The sequence below is a fragment of the Carettochelys insculpta genome, chromosome 9, assembly GCF_033958435.1.
Source record: "Carettochelys insculpta isolate YL-2023 chromosome 9, ASM3395843v1, whole genome shotgun sequence".
Classification (NCBI taxonomy): domain Eukaryota; kingdom Metazoa; phylum Chordata; order Testudines; family Carettochelyidae; genus Carettochelys; species Carettochelys insculpta.
In genome coordinates this window covers 59,518,219-59,536,083 of record NC_134145.1, presented here as the reverse complement: position 1 = coordinate 59,536,083, position 17,865 = coordinate 59,518,219, and the positions used below count along the sequence as shown (strand labels likewise).

General features: G+C 40.5%; 1 protein-coding gene across 5 annotated transcripts in view; it reads right to left on the bottom strand.

Moving 5' to 3' along the window:
- Positions 1-1,589: 1,589 nt before the first annotated feature.
- The window catches only part of RABGAP1L (RAB GTPase activating protein 1 like), a 368,567-nt gene continuing 352,291 nt past the window's right edge, over positions 1,590-17,865 (bottom strand). For 3 of the 5 annotated variants that reach the window (XM_075003262.1, XM_075003263.1, XM_075003264.1), the window contains 6 exons: positions 16,079-16,189; positions 14,007-14,111; positions 12,743-12,826; positions 11,938-12,009; positions 9,778-9,975; positions 1,590-8,395 (listed from right to left, as the gene is read on the bottom strand). In XM_075003262.1, coding sequence (XP_074859363.1) covers positions 8,240-8,395; positions 9,778-9,975; positions 11,938-12,009; positions 12,743-12,826; positions 14,007-14,111; positions 16,079-16,189 — 726 coding nt within the window. In that variant the 3' untranslated portion in view covers positions 1,590-8,239. The remainder of the gene's footprint in view (positions 8,396-9,777; positions 9,976-11,937; positions 12,010-12,742; positions 12,827-14,006; positions 14,112-16,078; positions 16,190-17,865) is intronic. The other 2 variants (XM_075003254.1, XM_075003256.1) reach the window with 1 other exon arrangement.

Sequence of the window (17,865 nt, the reverse complement as noted above, 5' to 3'; positions counted from 1 at the left end):
TTCTGTGCCTTTCCTTCCTTCCTTCCTTCCCTAACTTCTAAGCCTTGCTTCCCAACTGTCTGGACCTCTTCTTCCCTGCTCCTCTCCCCTGCACAAACCTCCATACCTGAATTAATCTGCTCCCCTGGACTTACTGCACAGCCATCTATTCCTTTTCTCCTTGGTTATCCCATTGCTTGTGTGTATTCTCCTAGAGAGATACACTGGGCTTTGAGGCCAGCCTCTCTATTCCTCACGTGGTATCAGCCTGTAGTAATGAGGTACATGGTATGTAGATGAACTGGCACTTTTAACTTCCAGCAGCTTTCATAAGCCTGCAAAACAGAATACATCCAGCCATCTTAAGAGACAATTTGAAAAAAGGAGCTATGTAACCTATCAGCTCTCCACTGACTACCAGTAATTGAGCGGTGGACCATAGATACAAGTGTGGTATGGCATTACCTAATCCACAGGTAGTCAAGGTCCAAATGTGTTTGGTCAGTGTATTTTCAAGGTCCAAATTCCAAAGAGAATAATTTAAAAAAAAGACAACGATAATAAGTAAATAAAAAGGTTTTGGAGTCTATTCAAAAGCACTGATTTGGCTTGCAGTCTATCTGTTGACTACTCCTGTCCCAGACTCTTGAAATTAATTGGTTGCTATGTAACATCCACCAGTGGACTTCATAAGTGTGAATTCAGTGACAGGTGAGGATACAATTTAGTCACAGGTCAGGGATTCCGTAACTTTAAAATACATCTCCATGATTTCTTTGGCGTCAGTCCTGCACCCCTCTACTTGGGCTGTCAGTGTGTTTGTCTGTCCTCTCTTTTGTACACATACACACACCCTTGTGCACCCATTCCTGGCACTCAGGCTTCAGTTCCCCCTTGGTGCGTAGCGCCCAATCCCTCTTATACCCTCCCCCTAGTTATTTTTAGTACAAAACAGGGACAGGTTACAGACTTCCGTGATTTTTTGTTTGTTGCCTTTGACCTGTCTCTGACTTTTACGAAAAATAACTTATGACAAAATCTTAAGCTTAGTGGTAGGACTTGATACACTAATGCTGCATGCCTGAAAGTGCCCACATGGAGTTGCTATAAGCATGTAAAAATGCAACTGTTAATAAGACCTATTATTGTAAAGGGGATCAAGAACGAAAAGTCATCTTTATGAAAAGTCACCTCATTCTTGTTTGTATTTGTTTATTTTACAAGGTATCATTCACACAATGAAAACAAGATACCGTTCTAAACATGTATATAACAATTAAAAAGTAAACATTTGTGACAATGCACATTAAATTGCACTTTTAACAACAAGCATTCCTTTTTTTTTATATAATACATGGATTTGTTTCATAACGGCCATGTCTACACTAGCCCCAAACTTCGAAATGGCCACGCAAATGGCCATTTCGAAGTTTACTAATGAAGTGCTGAAATGCATATTCAGCGCTTCATTAGCAAGCGGGCGGCTGCGGCACTTCGAAATAGACACGCCTCGCCGCTGCGCGGCTTGTCCCAACGGGGCTCCTTTTCGAAAGGACCCCCCTACTTCGAAGTCCCTTTATTCCCATCAGCTCATGGGAATAAGGGGACTTCGAAGTAGGTGGGGTCCTTTCGAAAAGGAGCCCCATCGGGACGAGCCGTGAGGCACGTCAATTTCGAAGTGTCGCGGTCACCCACATGCTAATGAAGCGCTGAATATGCATTTCAGCGCTTCATTAGTAAACTTCGAAATGGCCATTTGCGTGGCCATTTCGAAGTTGGGGCTAGTGTAGACGTAGCCAACAACTGGGTGACAGTATAGAAATGTTCCCAAATCATATGTCTAACGCAACAAAGCTCCTGGATCTCCCTCATCTACTAGCAAAGTATTTATTTTATAATTAAGGATGGAACCAAATCAGGACTGCACAGCTGAATAATCCCAACAGGGAGGACATCTTCACTTTGGATCCAAACTTTGCAACTACTCCGTTTAAAGAGGTCAAATGAATCACCTGCAACTGAAACCCTTTTGAATTTTGGAAAACTAGGGTTCTTAATAGGGCCCATTTTGGCTTGCGGTTCACATAGTTTTATTTTCTATTTAAACTGTAAAGAAGATTCTCTCCAGAGTTGTGTTTTCTTAGAGATAGTTCTAAGTGAAATGGCTTCCAATACAATTCTTGAAAACATCATCCACATTAGTTTCCTCCAGGGGGACTGCTGAAGAGAGCGAAGGAGGAAACAAGGCAAACAGTCAAGAACATTTTCTCTTATTCATATGAATTGGTAGTAGGATCCATGTATTATATAAAATACAAAAATAAGAGAAACCTAAAAGGAAATTAGTACAGCCCAGGATTGTGGTGGTAATCAAATTGTGATGGAAATTTCCTTTCTGGTATTTTATCTCCTAATTCAGTTTCCTATATATTATTTCCTGTATAATATTTAGTTTTCCAAAAATGCATGTATGCTTTTTGCAGGTTAAATGAAAAGAAGTCTTACTGAATGACCATGTCTACACTGGCCCCTCCCTTTTGAAAGGGGCATGCAAATGTGGCAGATCAAAATGCAAATGAAGCACTAATTTGCATATTTGATGCCTCATTTGCTTAATGATGGCCATTCCCCATTCTGGAACAGCTGCTTTCAAAATGCAAAATACAAAAATCTATGATTCTAAAGCAGCCATGCAGATACAGTTCCTTCGAAAGGAAGCCCCATTTCGAAAGCACGTCTTCCTGAAAAAAATTAGGAAGATGGGTGCTTTTGAAGGTGGTGCTTCCTTTCTAAGGAACCCAATCTACACATCTGTTCTACATTTCACCAGCTGCTCTTCCAGAATAGCGAGTGGCCAATATCATGCAAATTATATGCAAATTAGAGCATCATTTGCATTTTGATCCACCACATTTGCATGTCCCTTTTGAAACAGAGGGGCCATTGTAGACTTAGCCAATGATAAAATAAGGGAAAGAAGAAAAGTTGTACTTTTGGAGCCATAAATTTTACAGGTAAAACTAGGCATAGAATACATTCAGTAGCAAACTAGTGGGAGTCTAGAAGAAATTAATGACAGCTCTGTATTCCTGAAGGGCAGACTGCTACATGGCAAATAATCATTGCAAAATGTTTTGCAGGCCTCTGAACTGGGAAAGGTAGGGTTGTAATTAGTGCCTTTTATGCTCCATTTTCTAGTTCCCATTGTGGATCTCTTTCAAACTGGATATATTATAGCCAAATTCTAAGAGTGTATTAGGTGTTTTCAGAAGACAACTTGCTACATTTAACAGCCCAAAGTGAAAGGGGTGTGTGTGAGCATCTCTGTGGATGCACATGCCATTTTTCAGTGGGACAGCTGTCCAGGGGATGGGACATTTAGAACAAAACTATATTTTTAAGAAGAAAATGTGTAGTGCTGTGTTATATCTATGGATATGTGTCTACTACAGCCAGCTGTTGAACAACAGACAACTTTATAAGGTATCCATGGATGGCTGCTGTGTATTCAAGAGAACAACATTCAGCTCTTAGTTAAAGGCCCGACCTAGCTCTTGAAAATGTAAAGCATACTAAAGGGCTTCTACAGGGATGAAAAAATCACACAGTATTACGATAGAAGTTTGATGTTCATTGGTAATAGCATTAAGGGTTATTGAATTATGTAAGTGTGTACAGATTATCCTAGAGTGTCTCCTTAGTGATCAAATCAAGGGGAAAATGCTGCTAGTCTTATTCATATGAGTCATTCCATGGATTTCAGTGGGACTACATATGTCCAGTAAGATATTACTCAGTATAAGAATGTCAGAATTCAGCCCTGGATATGTCCTAGCAAGAGGTTGTGGCACTACAAAAGAAAGATTTCATGCTTAATTTGTAAATCATGATACTGTAGCAACTAGTACAGGCAGTTCTACTCTGTTAAAGAATACTATCCTTAAGTAGAGTCAGCATATCACAAACTCACTTCCATGGGTGAAATCCTAGCCCCACTGAAGTCAGTAGGACTAGGATTTCATACCAAATGTTTCAACAAAACAATGCTGTAATGCAGCATTTTCCAAAAAGTGTGGTCTGGGGCCCAGTACTAGTCCTTGGAAAAAAAAATACCCATCCTTAGAAAATATACTAACTACTGGTATGTACTGTTATTATTGTGAATTAATAAAGTGACAATTTATTCATTTTTTTAAATATGCATTTATATTTTTGGGCTGCAAAACAAAAAAAAAAACTGGGTCCCAACTATATAAAGTTTGGGAAACCATGCTCTAAGGTATCTCTCCTTGGACAAGAGTCTTCTATGACTACTACTGTCACGTCAAGGGATGGGTTTCTGCTTTGCCTGAAGAAATCTCTCTCATTCTAGTCAATGTAGAAACCTCCTTCCTTTTTGTTTCAAAGCAGCTTTTTAATTAAACAGAATATGCTAGCATAAAACAGAAAATCCAATGGCTAAACAAAAAGTCCTGCAACACAGATTAATACAAAAAGATTCTTCTGCTTGTCCTAAATATAATTTAATTGTAGCAAATGGGAAGATGTACATTCTAATGAGCAGGGCAGAGGCTGGGATGTGTGTGTCAGCTGGCTATACCGAGTACCTGCTTGACTCTTCCCTTCTATAGAGCACAGATGCATATGAACTTGCAAATCATTGCTTCAAATTTTAAGTCATATGAAGTAAACACTAGCATTGTACATTAATTCAATTTTGATCCACAAAAATATAAATGGTTAGTTTGAATTGATGATCTACATAACCCATCAATCCAACTTGTTTTATTTATCCTGTGAAATATTTCACTCAAACTTCAAATATAAAGTGGAAAAAAAAAAGTACTCATTGTTTCTTCATTGTGCACTCCAGCAAGGCATTAGTATCCACAAGATTAATAACTGCACCAAAATATATATATTAGAGGCTTGTTCCTTTATATGAACCTAAGGCCATAGTTCAGAATTTTTGTTCTGAAAGAAAGGCTGTGGCCATACTTGGCCAAAACTTTGAAATGGCCATTTCAAAGATTACTATTGAGGTGCTGAACTAAATATTCACCACCTCATTAGCATTAGGGAGCTTCTGGCCGTGGCGCTTCGAAAGTGCCGCTTCACAGGGGGCCTTTTCAAAAGAACCCTGCACAATTTGAAATCCCCTCCGCTGAGAGGAATAAGGGGATTTTGAAATGTGCAGGGTCCTTTCAGAAAGGCCCCATGTAGCAAAGCTGCGCACATTCAAAGGCAGCGCTTTCAAAGCGCCCTAATGCTAATGAGGCACTGAATATTCAATCCAGCACCTCATTAGTAATCTTCAAAATGGCCATTTGCATGGCCATTTCGAAATTTTGGCCAAGTGTGGCCACAGCCAAAGCAAAAAAAAGTTCCCAATAATGCTTGCTGTTTACACATGAACAAGCACAAAGTTACCTTTAGTACAACTATTGAAATGAATGCCCAGTTCCCATATTGAAAACTTCAAAAATTGCTTCCACACTTTGTTCCAACAGCAGTGAAACAGTTAATACAACTCAGATACATACTAATTTCAGTGAGGAAAATAGTTCAGCATGTTTTCCACTGAAAAAATAAATATACAAACACCAGGCTTTGCCACTTGTGTCAGCCAGCCCTGAAGGTGCACTTTCCCATCATGTAGCTGGTTGTCTTTTACCACTGAAAAAGCCAACTAAAACTCTTACTCCTTATTAAAGTGTTAGGTTATTTCTTTATATAGCCTGGAAGCGTGACTTTACCCTCCTATCTTACAACCTTACAGTCGTCTTAACTTCCCATGTTATTCAATAAGACTATCATTACAGTCAGTGATTTTGAAATTATATTGAGCTATTGTGTTGGTTCTTTCACTGATTCTAAACAAAATCTGTGGTCTTAAGATTATTTATTCATTAATTATAGGTGACAGATACTCAACCTCAGATGGTGGGAGGAGGGGGAGAAAAGATCAACCTTCTTGTATGATTATCAGGATTTAAGATTCTGGCACCAGCACTTGATTGGTAATTTTTTGTTGCTTTCATGTGAAAGCAAAATGGAAGCCCTATTCCTCTCCTATAAGTGTGAGGGCTTAGCATGGCTATCCAGTAGCAACCATATTTTTATGAGTTGTGACGTTGCCAGAAGGTGTCATTTTGAAGACACTTTTCTCTTTTCACTTTTATTACTGACATGAAGACCTTGTTTGGTAAACAGTACAAATCAAGCTGTAGGCATGATTTAAGTTAAAGAAGTGGAATGTAAATGAGAAGTTTGGCCACAACTGGTGGCTTGATACAAGTAACAATGTTGGCTGCAAGCACAGTACTCCAGATATTGGAAAATGGTAATTAACCTAATGTTTAGCCATGGGTACTTAATTGTCATCTCCAGTTTTACATAATTTCAGATTTGTTAATTCACTTGCCAGTGACATCTCAATGTTGGAATCACTAATTCTCCAGGACAGGAACACTGGTCTCCATTCAGATAAGTATTTATAGTAGTATGCTTATTGTGGAAAGCATGCCAAATTTCTGTTTAATTGAACTCTTATTTTGGTTCCATCCTGTAACAACAGAGACAAAACACTGTTCTTACATGTAAGTTTGAGCTGTTCTAAAAAGAGAGAAGATTAACTGTTTATTCATTCTCTATTTAGGAAAGCAAGAGAACCTATATCTCCAAATTGCGAGGCTTGTACTGTATGAAGTTAATGACTACATTTTGATTTCTATCTTAAACAGCTGGCGGCTCTTCGGAATTTCTCATTTGGCACAGGTTAAATATTAAGTGTGTACTACAACTCTTAAAATTTTCTGCAAATATGCCTGAAAGTGAAGCGCGGTGTATCATTAAACTTTACTGTACAGAGCTGATAAGACACTGTATTATTTAGAAGACAAAAAAAAAAACAAAAACAAACCAAGAACAGGGCTAACGGCCCTGGGAAAAATTTTATAACACGAGGAAACTTAATACATAACCACCCTCTTATCCAGAAGTGATAATTATCTGCAAGACTCTTATAAACATGTTAAATATAATTAAAAATATTTCCATCAGTTTAAGCAATAGTTTAATTTTTCATGAAATATGTATTTCTATAAACATTTATGTTCAGTCAAAAATGTCACAACTGTTTTTGTACTTCAGCTTAGAGGTATAAAACAAGACAATCATGTTTGCAGACAGACTCAAATAATCAACAAAAAGTTTACCTCAGGTAAAATCTATTGTCTTGCATTTTAAATATACTGACTTTTTTTAAAAAAGAAAGTTACAGCAACTTAGGTTCCTCTAATAAATGTCAAAAACAAGACAAAAACCCTTTTCCATTCTGTTTGTTTCTCCTATGCAAAGAGCTTTCTGATTTGATGCTTCCAGGTTTCTACCAAGAGCAATGCTTAAACCATGTCCCAGGGTTTCATGTGAAAGTATTTCCACCAACTTTACACCGAAAAAAAATAGCTTTTATTGCAAAAGTTTAATAGACTGTCAAAACCAGTTTGGAAAATAAACCATGTAATAAGATAGGAACCAGAAGGTTTTACTTTAATTCCAGTTCAGGTGTGACACACACAAATTACAGTGCTGCCACTCAGCACCTGGAAGACCTGCACTGCTTGAATTTGTGCAGGAAACTAATTGCCAAAAAATCAACCATAGAATATTCACAGGGAAGATTAAACATTTGTGCTATTCCAGGAAGAGCACAAAATTATGGTGGCTGTGACTTAAGACTTACAATAAATGGGAAATGCTTCTTTGAAGGATGCAATAACCACTGTAAATTTGAGAAGATTCCCTGGCATGAGTAAAGAGCCAGGCATTATACTGTGCTTTCTTTAACAAGAGAGTTATGTTTCAGTACTTTATGCTGCCCTCTCCTTCCCGAAAAGGATAATCTGTTTTATGCAAGATAAAAATAACTGTAGTTATTAGTTCCCATACTAAACACTTAGTTCTGAATTATTTATCTTCACATCTAAGCATAGAAAATAAAGTGTAAAATGATGACAGTACTGGAATGTGGCTTTCAGGAAGGCAGTTGGGAAGTAAGTATTCAGCATGAACTTTGATTCTTTAAATAACTTCCCTTTAGAAAGGGACACACCAGAATGAGTAAAGACACTGAAGGAGCTCACTTCAGCCTGCACTCCTGCCTTTTGTCCTTTCCCCAAGAAGAGAGACCCCTGGGAAAATCCACCAGGGTTTCAATTGCTTTGTTCTTTGTGCTCTTGTGCTAGCAGTCTGGCTGGAGCTATGTACTGCTCTCTTTGGATGGTTGGGATGGTGGAGGCTGCTGTGGTGGCTGGGTGCCAGTGGCCGTCTTGATGGAGTTCAGAGTTTTGCTAAACCAAGAGTTTTTAGCAGCTTGGATTTCATTCATAAGGGTTCCTCTCTGGTGCTCCAGCTCCTAAGGAAGTAGAACATTCAGTTGATTGAAAATTCTTGGTTAGAGAGAGGCACCTTCAAAGTCAATCCCTTTATCTCAGTTTTCTTTCTTTCTACAGTTACGGGGGCAGGGAGGGGAAGGGGAGAGGCAGTAGAGCTACATAAAATACCACAAATGAGAGCCCCATTTCTTTGGGGGCCGGCAGGGACAGTGAAAAGTAAAATCCCATTTCCTGAAAATAAACGAGTCAGGTAAGTCCAATTAGACTGGCATAAAATAAACCCTCTAAGTTGATGTATGGGTGTATCAATAGTGCAGACAAGCATACACATGCAGAAAGAGTAGGTGCATAAGTTTTAAAGCTATATTAGGATAAAATACCAGGGTATGGTGTCTGGGTGACAAGGCAGCTGTATATAGATGTCCAAAAGTAGAATTATGGTCTAAAAGGAAGGGTGTATCTTGAGCTACTCCTGAATTAACAGAGTCTGAGGAGTGGAGGGCTGCCTTGCTTGGATGAAACTCTTTGGGATAGGTACTGACAAATGCCACAAGGGATACTAATATCCGTGATGGAAGTAGTCACTTATGGTGACAGTGACTCTAGTGGAACAGGAGAAGGCACTTCAAGTAAGTATGCGCCAGACAGGGCTGGGGTAAACGACAACCACAGATGAGTGCTATTTTTTAGGTATACCGCTAGGCTACTGAATGTCTGGATTGGAGTCAGATAGTCATTGCTGTGGACTGGGAATGGTGTATAATTACATTTACCTCCAGCAGATCTACAGGAGGCACTGAATTTCATATCCTTCCCAGGGCTCCCTACCATGCAGGTAAAATGGGGCCATTGTGCCACATCTTTAAAAGAGTACAATGTGCATTGTTTCTGCAGAAGGCTTACCCTCCTTTGACTTGAGTGCATGTGTGTGTCCAGCTTCAGTGCAAGAATGACAGGAAGAGGAGATGCCTTATAGTTTTGCTATGTCTGCTGCCTTACAGTGGCACAGCTGTGTTGCTACAACCATGCTGCTGCAACTTCTCCTCTGTAGCCACTCTTTGCCAGCATGAGAGAGTTGTTCTGCTAGGAAATAAGGCTAGCCCCCACAAACAGCAGTAGCTTTTTTTTTGTCGTCAGGAGATCTCCTCCGAAGGGCAGAGCACTGTTCACAAGGGTGTTTGGCCTATTGGGGTGTATGTTTTTCACTCCCCTGACCAACAGAAGTACCAGTATACACATCACCTTAGCATCTCCTTATAAAAACACGATGGCATTCTAGTGCCATCTACACTACATAACAGAACCAGCTCAATGAGACGGTCACAATGCAACTAGATTCCATATAGGGTTGATAGGGCTTAAGACAACCAGTGTTTTCTACAGAAAGAATCTATACGTATACCTGAATTTTGCACTTTGCTTCCACAAGCTGCAGTTTGGTCTGTGCCAGTTCCAGCTCCATCTCCCTCAGCTGCTTCTTGAGCGCATCCTTCTCATCATCTATTTCTTTTCCCTGGGTCTCTCTGCTTACAGCAGGCAGCTTCAATGCTCCTTCCTTACTGAATATCTCACTGCAGCGTTTGCAAGCCATCACTTTATCCTGGGAACAGCCAGAGAATCCATTTTAGCCATGTTACAGGACAGGTCTTGTTTCCTGGCAGATCTGCTTTTATGTTAGATTTGCTTTTCGGCAGTAATGGTAGCGCCACTAAGCAAGTGAGATAGTCACACATGTTCTTATCTCAAATAATTTTAGAGGTTCATCAGCAATAGAAATGGATGCATGTACTTTTAGTATTTCCCCCCCCCCCCAACATATCTATAATTTAGAAATCACACTTATGCACTTTTTTGTCAAGCCTTGTGAATTTTTTTTAGCACTGCATTAATGTTAGCATATTTGTTGATGAAGTAGATTGCAGCATTTTTCTTCTGGCTAAAGAAAAAGTAGAATGCCTCTAATCAGATATTAAGGTCGATATGGCTTTTAACAAATGAAGCATTACCCCATGGTGTTGCTTAGAAACCCACTTCCACTAAGGTTTTCCCTGCTTGTCACTTCATGCTGGATACAATGGTCACTACTTTGCCATCAATATTGGCCTGTAATAGTGACATTATCATCTTACAGAATGCTCCTAGCATCAACAAGTCTTGAGAACCACAAGTTTCATATTGGATTGGCCTGAAAAGGTTCTTACAAATTACAACAATTTGTTCCCATAACTATGGCTCCCCAAAAGATCTGCACAACTTTTGCATTTTTTCTCCCATGTTCAGGGGTGTCATTTGTCCTCCAAGAGCTCTTGAACATAGTTGCTTCAGCTGTTGCCTTAACTACCCTAAAATAAACTTCATTAAGCCCAGCTCCCACAAATATGTCTAATTTATCTAAATATTCTTTAAACTTTCCTTTCCCTGTTTTGGCTTGCATCCCTTCCCCATTGTTGTTAATAATGGGTTAAATACTTGGTTACCATAAACAATAGCCAGTGTCTGGTAAGGTAATTCTACTGATGTGGCTCTCATATCACTTGGCAATACTTAACACACATTTACTAAAGTACTTTAAGAAACTAGTTGAATGTCATACTTTATTCTTGTGAAACTGTAATTTTAGAATGGTGGCAGAAGGAAGAGAGTCTGGCACTCTTATTTAGGAGATTTTTTAAAATAAGATGGAAGACGTGTTGTTGTTGTACTGCCACCTACTTGTAAAGCACATGTAAAATGCTTAGCGTAACGTATCAGAAATAGTTGGCAGATGCTTGCCACTGGATAACAATGATCACAGGAATGTTCTAGAAAGTTTGAGAACTACAGAATACACATCTCCTGGAGCTGGAAGGGACCTCAGGAGGTCATCTAGTCCAGTCCCCTGCTCTCTTGGCAGGACCAAGCACCATCCCTGACATCTATTTGCCCCAATCCCTAAATGGCCTCCTCAAGGATTGAACTCACAACCCTGTGTTTAGCAGGCCAATGCTCAAGCCAAAATGGAGGGATTCAATGTATGTTGCTGTGGCAGGATACAAGGACTGTGGAAATCCCTTATTGGGAAAATTCCCCTAGTGGGGAGGCTGTAGAGTAGAGATAGCTCTGCAGATTTACTTACATGCCCTTGGTGTTCAGAACAGGAGGGAGATTCTTATGGACAGTGTGGGGCAGACAATGCCAGGCCACCATAAAGAAGAACAGCTTCCTGGCCTGCCCAGAATCTGTCAGGTCCAAAGCCACCCACCCTCTATCTGCCCTGAGCTGTGCCTCTGTGCCCCATGAAAAATGAAGGTGCAGTTCAAAAGCTCCCCCAAAGGGCAAAAAATACACTCTGTGCACACCAAATTGGAAACTCTAACATAACCGGATACCTACTAGAATATGGTGACATGTATTCCACTATTGTTTCTATCCCATGAAACATCCGAGAGGGTATGTTAGACCATCTTCCTGGCTCTCAAAGCTGCTACTATAAGGCTGCAGTTCACATTTGTTTCCAGTATTTACTTGCAGTATCTATGAATATTTGCGCTAATGACATGACACACAGAAGCCTCAGTCTCACCTTCAAAACTTCTAGTTCCTCCTTACTTGCTGCCTGTTGTTTCTCCAGCCTGGTACTTAGTTGGGAACAAATCTGGAAGAGAAAAAACAATCCCTTTTGATAAAGTATATTTAAATAAAGTCTAGTGGTACATTTCAGTACTGCCTTACTACAGCTTCTTATAGTTTTAGGTAGTCATATGCACTCATTTCTTCTGAGTGAATCCATCTGTGGTAGCAAGGCTGACAGAGAAGGGCTAAATAGAAATTCAGATGTACCCTTAATATTGAGATTAAATTAGTCAAATCAATCAGGAGCTGGCCAATGTCCCCCCCACAGTCTTTTTCATGAATATGCAGATATTTCCACCCATGTACAGAATAAATTGTTTTATCTGCACAGAGGCATGTGTGGATGTTTACCACCAACAGAAACCCAAAACCCCACTGTGGGTGCTTTGTAAATCAGCTGCATAGCACATGACTCTCTCCTGAGCAGCCACACATGTGCGCAGCTTACAGGGAACACTGGAGCTGGCCTACTTCCTTAGCCAGGAGTAGGGCAAAAGAGGCCACTGCATTGTAGTGGGTTGGGCTGGCTTGGTACGGTGTTAATTTTCTCCAGAGAAATAGGCAGATTTCACTTGGAAAACTCCAGAAAGAACATAACTGACTACAATCATGCTCTCAGAAAGCCTGAAATGAAACATGTCCTGGTCAAAAGTTATACACCTAGAACTCTGAACAGTCAGACTGTCTGGGAGGGGAAGTAGGAGGAATGATTTGTAAATAAGTATATGAAACAAGAGTTTCTCTGTCAACATTACTTGTTTATATTCCGCAATAATGGCTGTGGTTTTCTTTATTTCAGATTCTGCCTTCTCTAGCTGCTTCCTGAAGACTTCCTTCAGCTGGAAAGTTCAAGGAAAGAAATTAAATTAGTGGGTGGGCTTTGAAGAACTTGCCCAACATGTGAATGATCAGATCACTATTGAACACATTCTGCATCTATAATAGGGACATATACTACACATCGTTGGTTGAGAAATTCTGCTCTACAGTATGGGGATCATTTTTGATTATGGTGGATTACAGACAAGTCCACTAGACTGCCAAATGTTGTTTAGTGTTTGCATTCCCCAGGTCCATCCTCAAATATAAATTTTCTCCTGGGTGAAAAGGAAGAAGGCGCACGCCAGGATCATCACAATGACCTCTCAAGACCAAGTATCTCAGAATAGCAATACTGACGGCCTATAATCATATTTTAATGCACTGCCACAAACCCCACCCTGCCATTCAGTACCATGAAGAACATAAAGAGTTCTCCACACAAGTGAAGTATCTCGCTTGCCAGAGGTACCACAAGTCTAGTGACATACAGAGCACGTGGCACTGTCAAGAAACAGAACCATGAAGGATTTTTCTTTGTGGGAGATTGATAACCTTTTGTTAATGCAATGAAGCAATAAGACTTGGGTGCTCCTGACAGTCAAGTAGCAAAGAAAACCTCAAGGATGATGTGTGTGGGGAGGCTTGCTACTAAAAACACACTTATATGTAGACAACTGTTCAGGATTAAAAATAGTTCAACAATTTTTTAAGACACCTATAAACCCAGTATCAGGTGAGACCCAACAGGGAAAAACCTAACCTCCATTCTGTCCTTGGGCTAAGGGCCTGGAAGCACTGACTAGACAGCCCATAGCTTCAACTTGCTGACCCAGCATGGCAATTTTTATGCAAAACCTAAACCCCCAGCTACTTCTGTGGGTTCTAAAGAAGGTCTGATTAGGTCTCGTTGGATGTGGGTGTTTTACAGTGGAAGCAAGAAGTATGGTCACTAATGTTGGGACGGGATTAAAGTTGGGAAATAAGAACCTCAGAGCTCCATCTGGAACACAAAAGATGCTCAGAAATAAATAAATAGTTTTACATTTTTCCTTATCTGGATTATTTACTTTCACTCTGATTTAGAGAAAGGCTCCTGTGTGGGGCATTGACAAATGCTTGCTCCTGTTCAATATATACCCTCAAACTGTGAGGGGGTGTGTGCGCGTGGCTAGGTGGGAATGCTCAAACAAATCTTACCTGGGCAGTTTCTTCTTCTTGCTTCCGCTTTTCTTCCTCAGTTTCCACTAATTTCTGTTTAGTCAGCAGAAGCTCCTTGTTCAAGACATCTGCCTTGTCTTCAGCCTGGCAATCAGAAGGGACAAGCTAAAACAACCTGACAACTCTTCCTCCTACGTTCTCGCACTTTTTGCGGCGGAAGTACTTTCTAGTAACTGCTTGCTTGCTTATTGCCTTACTACTCCTAAGAGCATTTTGTGCAAACAATTAAAATATTGTCTGTGGAATTTTTATTTCCGTGAAATTCTGCAAGTTTTATTTGTCAGATAAATGTGACGGTTCCCAGCATGGCAGTAGGGAACACTGGACATTGGCTGCACAGACTGAGGAGATCACTGCACTGACTCAATGGTGAGGCTGCACCCAACCTTGACACTGTACAAGAACTGGGCCTGCTCCAGAAACACCCCATGGGACCAGCCCCTCCATCCCAGGTGCACCAGAGGTAGCAGGGAGCTTCAACAAGTCAGGATCCAGGATCTTTAGACGAGGGAGCAAATTCACATATCCTGACCATTGTCTGGTTGCTCTGGAAAAGATTTTTGCAGTGTTTTTTCAATGGTAAATAATGCTTATCTGCCTCTTATGCTGGGGTACGCGCCAAGTATTGTAATACAGACAACACTTGAAAGAATGGTGTGCCAGACAAACTCAGAACCCTCCTGTGATGTAGGTATCTTCCCCATTTCACAGATATGATAGCAAAAGGGCAGAAAGAAAGACTGAACCACCTCCTAAGGTTGCACAGGAGCTTGGTTCAGAACCTAGCCAACTATAGCATACTGCCTCCTTTCTGATTCACGTTTTCCCTTTATTTACTTCAGAAGCCAAGATGAGAGCCATGTCCTAATGTAAACCAGGAGTGTCACCAGGATCCTTAATCACTCTTAACATACTCCAGCACTTTTTCTGGTAGAATGCCAAATAGTCACATGTGGCCTTTGCATAGCCCCTGAAATATGATAGACTCCTGTGCAGTCACAGACTTCATGTCCCCCTCAGATGTTTTTGCTTCCCGGCAGAAAAATGACTCTCTGATGGGAAAGCAAAGCCACAAAACATGTGACCCACCCCTGCAGCACATTTTGGGTGCCCCACCCTCTTCCTTTTAGGGATGTAACTGAGCCAAAAACAGCAGATGCAGACACTCAAAGCTGTGCAGGGTTGTGGCATGGTTGATACTTCTGTATGTAAGTTGGGAACCATAAGTGGTACAAGCAGAGTCCTGCAGAGCCAGATTTAAATACTCTTACTCATGCCTAGGAGCACTTGACTCCACAAGCAGCTCCTGCTGGAATAAAGTGCTACTCACTGAAGAAAGAATGCAGAATCTGTCCTGTTTATTGTTTAATACGGTCATGATTACTAACATTTCACCTCTACAGACTGTAGCAGAAACCATGGTGAAACTCTGAAGTGCTTGCAAAGAAATAAACACCCCAATTGTGTGTATAACCATCGGAAAGTCAAACTACTTATGTAAACAGTTCCCAGGCATTTGTCCACCCTTCTATTGCTTAGGTTTGGTAGGAAGAAGATTACTGATGGAAATTCTAACTTCTGGTGCCAGCGCCTCTCCACTCTTTTGCGAGTGCTGTCTGCTACCTCGGTAACTGGAGGTAGGACTGGGTGGTCTTGGAAGAGTAATGTGTAAGGTGAGACATACTGGAGGTCACTGATGCAGATCAAAAAGTTTGGAGAGTATGGCACACACTTTTCAAGTTAGTAGCCACAGTCTGATATTTACAGGGGAGATTACCACCTATAGACTGCAATAGCACAGGTACTTTGCCTTAAGTACCACTATTTGCACATAAGTGCGTCCAGGTAGATACTCAACTTCCTACTGCAGTTACAAATCAGATAGATAGAGATCTCACTGAGTTTAGATAAAGCCACTAGCAATAATGCCTTCCATTCTGCACTTGTATTCGGTTGTGAATGCAGGTTAATGTATGATCTCTTTAATGTATGCACTGATGCCACCTCCACCACTACTCAATGGCCTGGCTACATTTCAGTGCCTGCGTTACCTGGTCCAAGTCATTTCGCAGGGCAATTTTGCTTGTTACAAGCTCATGGGCAAGGTCGTCATTCTCCTGTTCCAATCGCATGCTGGCTTCCTGGAGCCTGCGGTTCTCCCTCTGCAAAAAGAGAGGAACAAACAGGAGCATAAATTAATCATCAATTTTAAAGGAAACAACAAGGAGGCGGCAAGCAACTAGCACGTGAGAGAGTGAGAAAAAGTGTAAAAAAACACCAAAAAAAAACCAAGAAGATACAAGTGCACAGTTAAGGCAAGATTGCTGCTTTGGGAAACAACATTGAATTAAGCCAGCAGTGCAAGATGCAGTGTCCTGTTTGACAAGGCCTGTTTAGATAAACAAAACAAACAGTGCTATGGAAGTGTAACTCAAAGGGCAGCGATTCCAATTCCATCCTTGTGATGTTCTTTATAAAGATTTATTTACATTTCACACCCAAAAAACACACGGATTGTAGGTTTCTTGGAGCACAGAACTATAATTCTTGACAAGACTATTTTGCTCCTACATGGTGATCATGAAGAAAAATTGGATCGATGATAAAATCTGACACAAAACACAATGTAAATGAACAAGAGCCATTTTTAGAAGATGCTCTTAATTGTCTATTCAGGTCTAAAGTAGAATCTGTCCTGACCATTTTACCCAATATTGATTTCAAATCTTCAGCTGGAATATTATGTTCAGAAAATGATGTAACATCAACTGTCCTTCCTCTACTGGGTCTCAAAAGAGGGTAAGCTAGTAAAGAACATTTATACATTTCAGCTGATTTGCTTTCTCCAAAATCTGTGCCAGTGGATTCTAGTGTGTTCAAAGGACATCTGCCAAAGAAGATTAGAAATGGAGAGAAAGCCTCTCCTTTCGAAATATACACAAATACTGGAAAAATGACTATGACCATGATTCTTCCCTGCCTTGTGCCTTGGTATCATCTCCTAGGAATGGAAGAGAACTTGCGAGGTCATCAAGTCCAGTCCCCTGCCCTCACCACAGGAACTACCACCATCAAGGACAGATTTTTTTTCTTAAAATCTATTTGCCACACACCCCTCAAGGGTCTCACAACCCTAGGTCTACAAAACCAGTACTCTAACCACTGACCTATTCCTCCCCTTCCCAAAGTGGTTATAAAACACTATTGTACCAACATAAGTAAATTGGGGGAGAAGTGAGAGAAACATCTAACACTCATATCATCACTGGAATTATGTTTCTTGCCCATGGGCCATCTGTTACAGATGTCTCAGGGACAGCAGAGCTGGGCAGCCAAATAGGCAGCCGTAAGGGACTCTGAGACTCCCTATCAAGTAGTTGGCTTGAGAAGAATAGGCTAAAGACAGGGATCTTAATCAAATGAATTTGCACAGAGCAGCAGATTGACATCCCTCAGCCCAGTTTAATGACCTCAAGTCTTTCATACCAAAGAAGGGCTGGGGAAAATCTATGAACTGTGCAAAATGAAGAATTTCCTTCTGCCCAAAGAAAGGTAATCTCTAGATGGCAACCAGTTAGAAAGATCAGATCGGGTCTTTGAGGACAGATTTTCTGAAGAAAAACAAAAAGGAACACTTTACAGAGTCTAGGAGAGCAAGATACTGCCCCTGTAATAAACTTTCATGAACTACTCAACCAATACTTTGCTTCAAAACATAAAGAACTCTTGAAGCTGCTGGATAAACGTTAGTCAGCTTTCTTGATTGTCCTACTTGCAATGACCAAGCCTTATGTAAGACATGATAAAACATTTCTCTTTTTAAATCCAACACAGATAC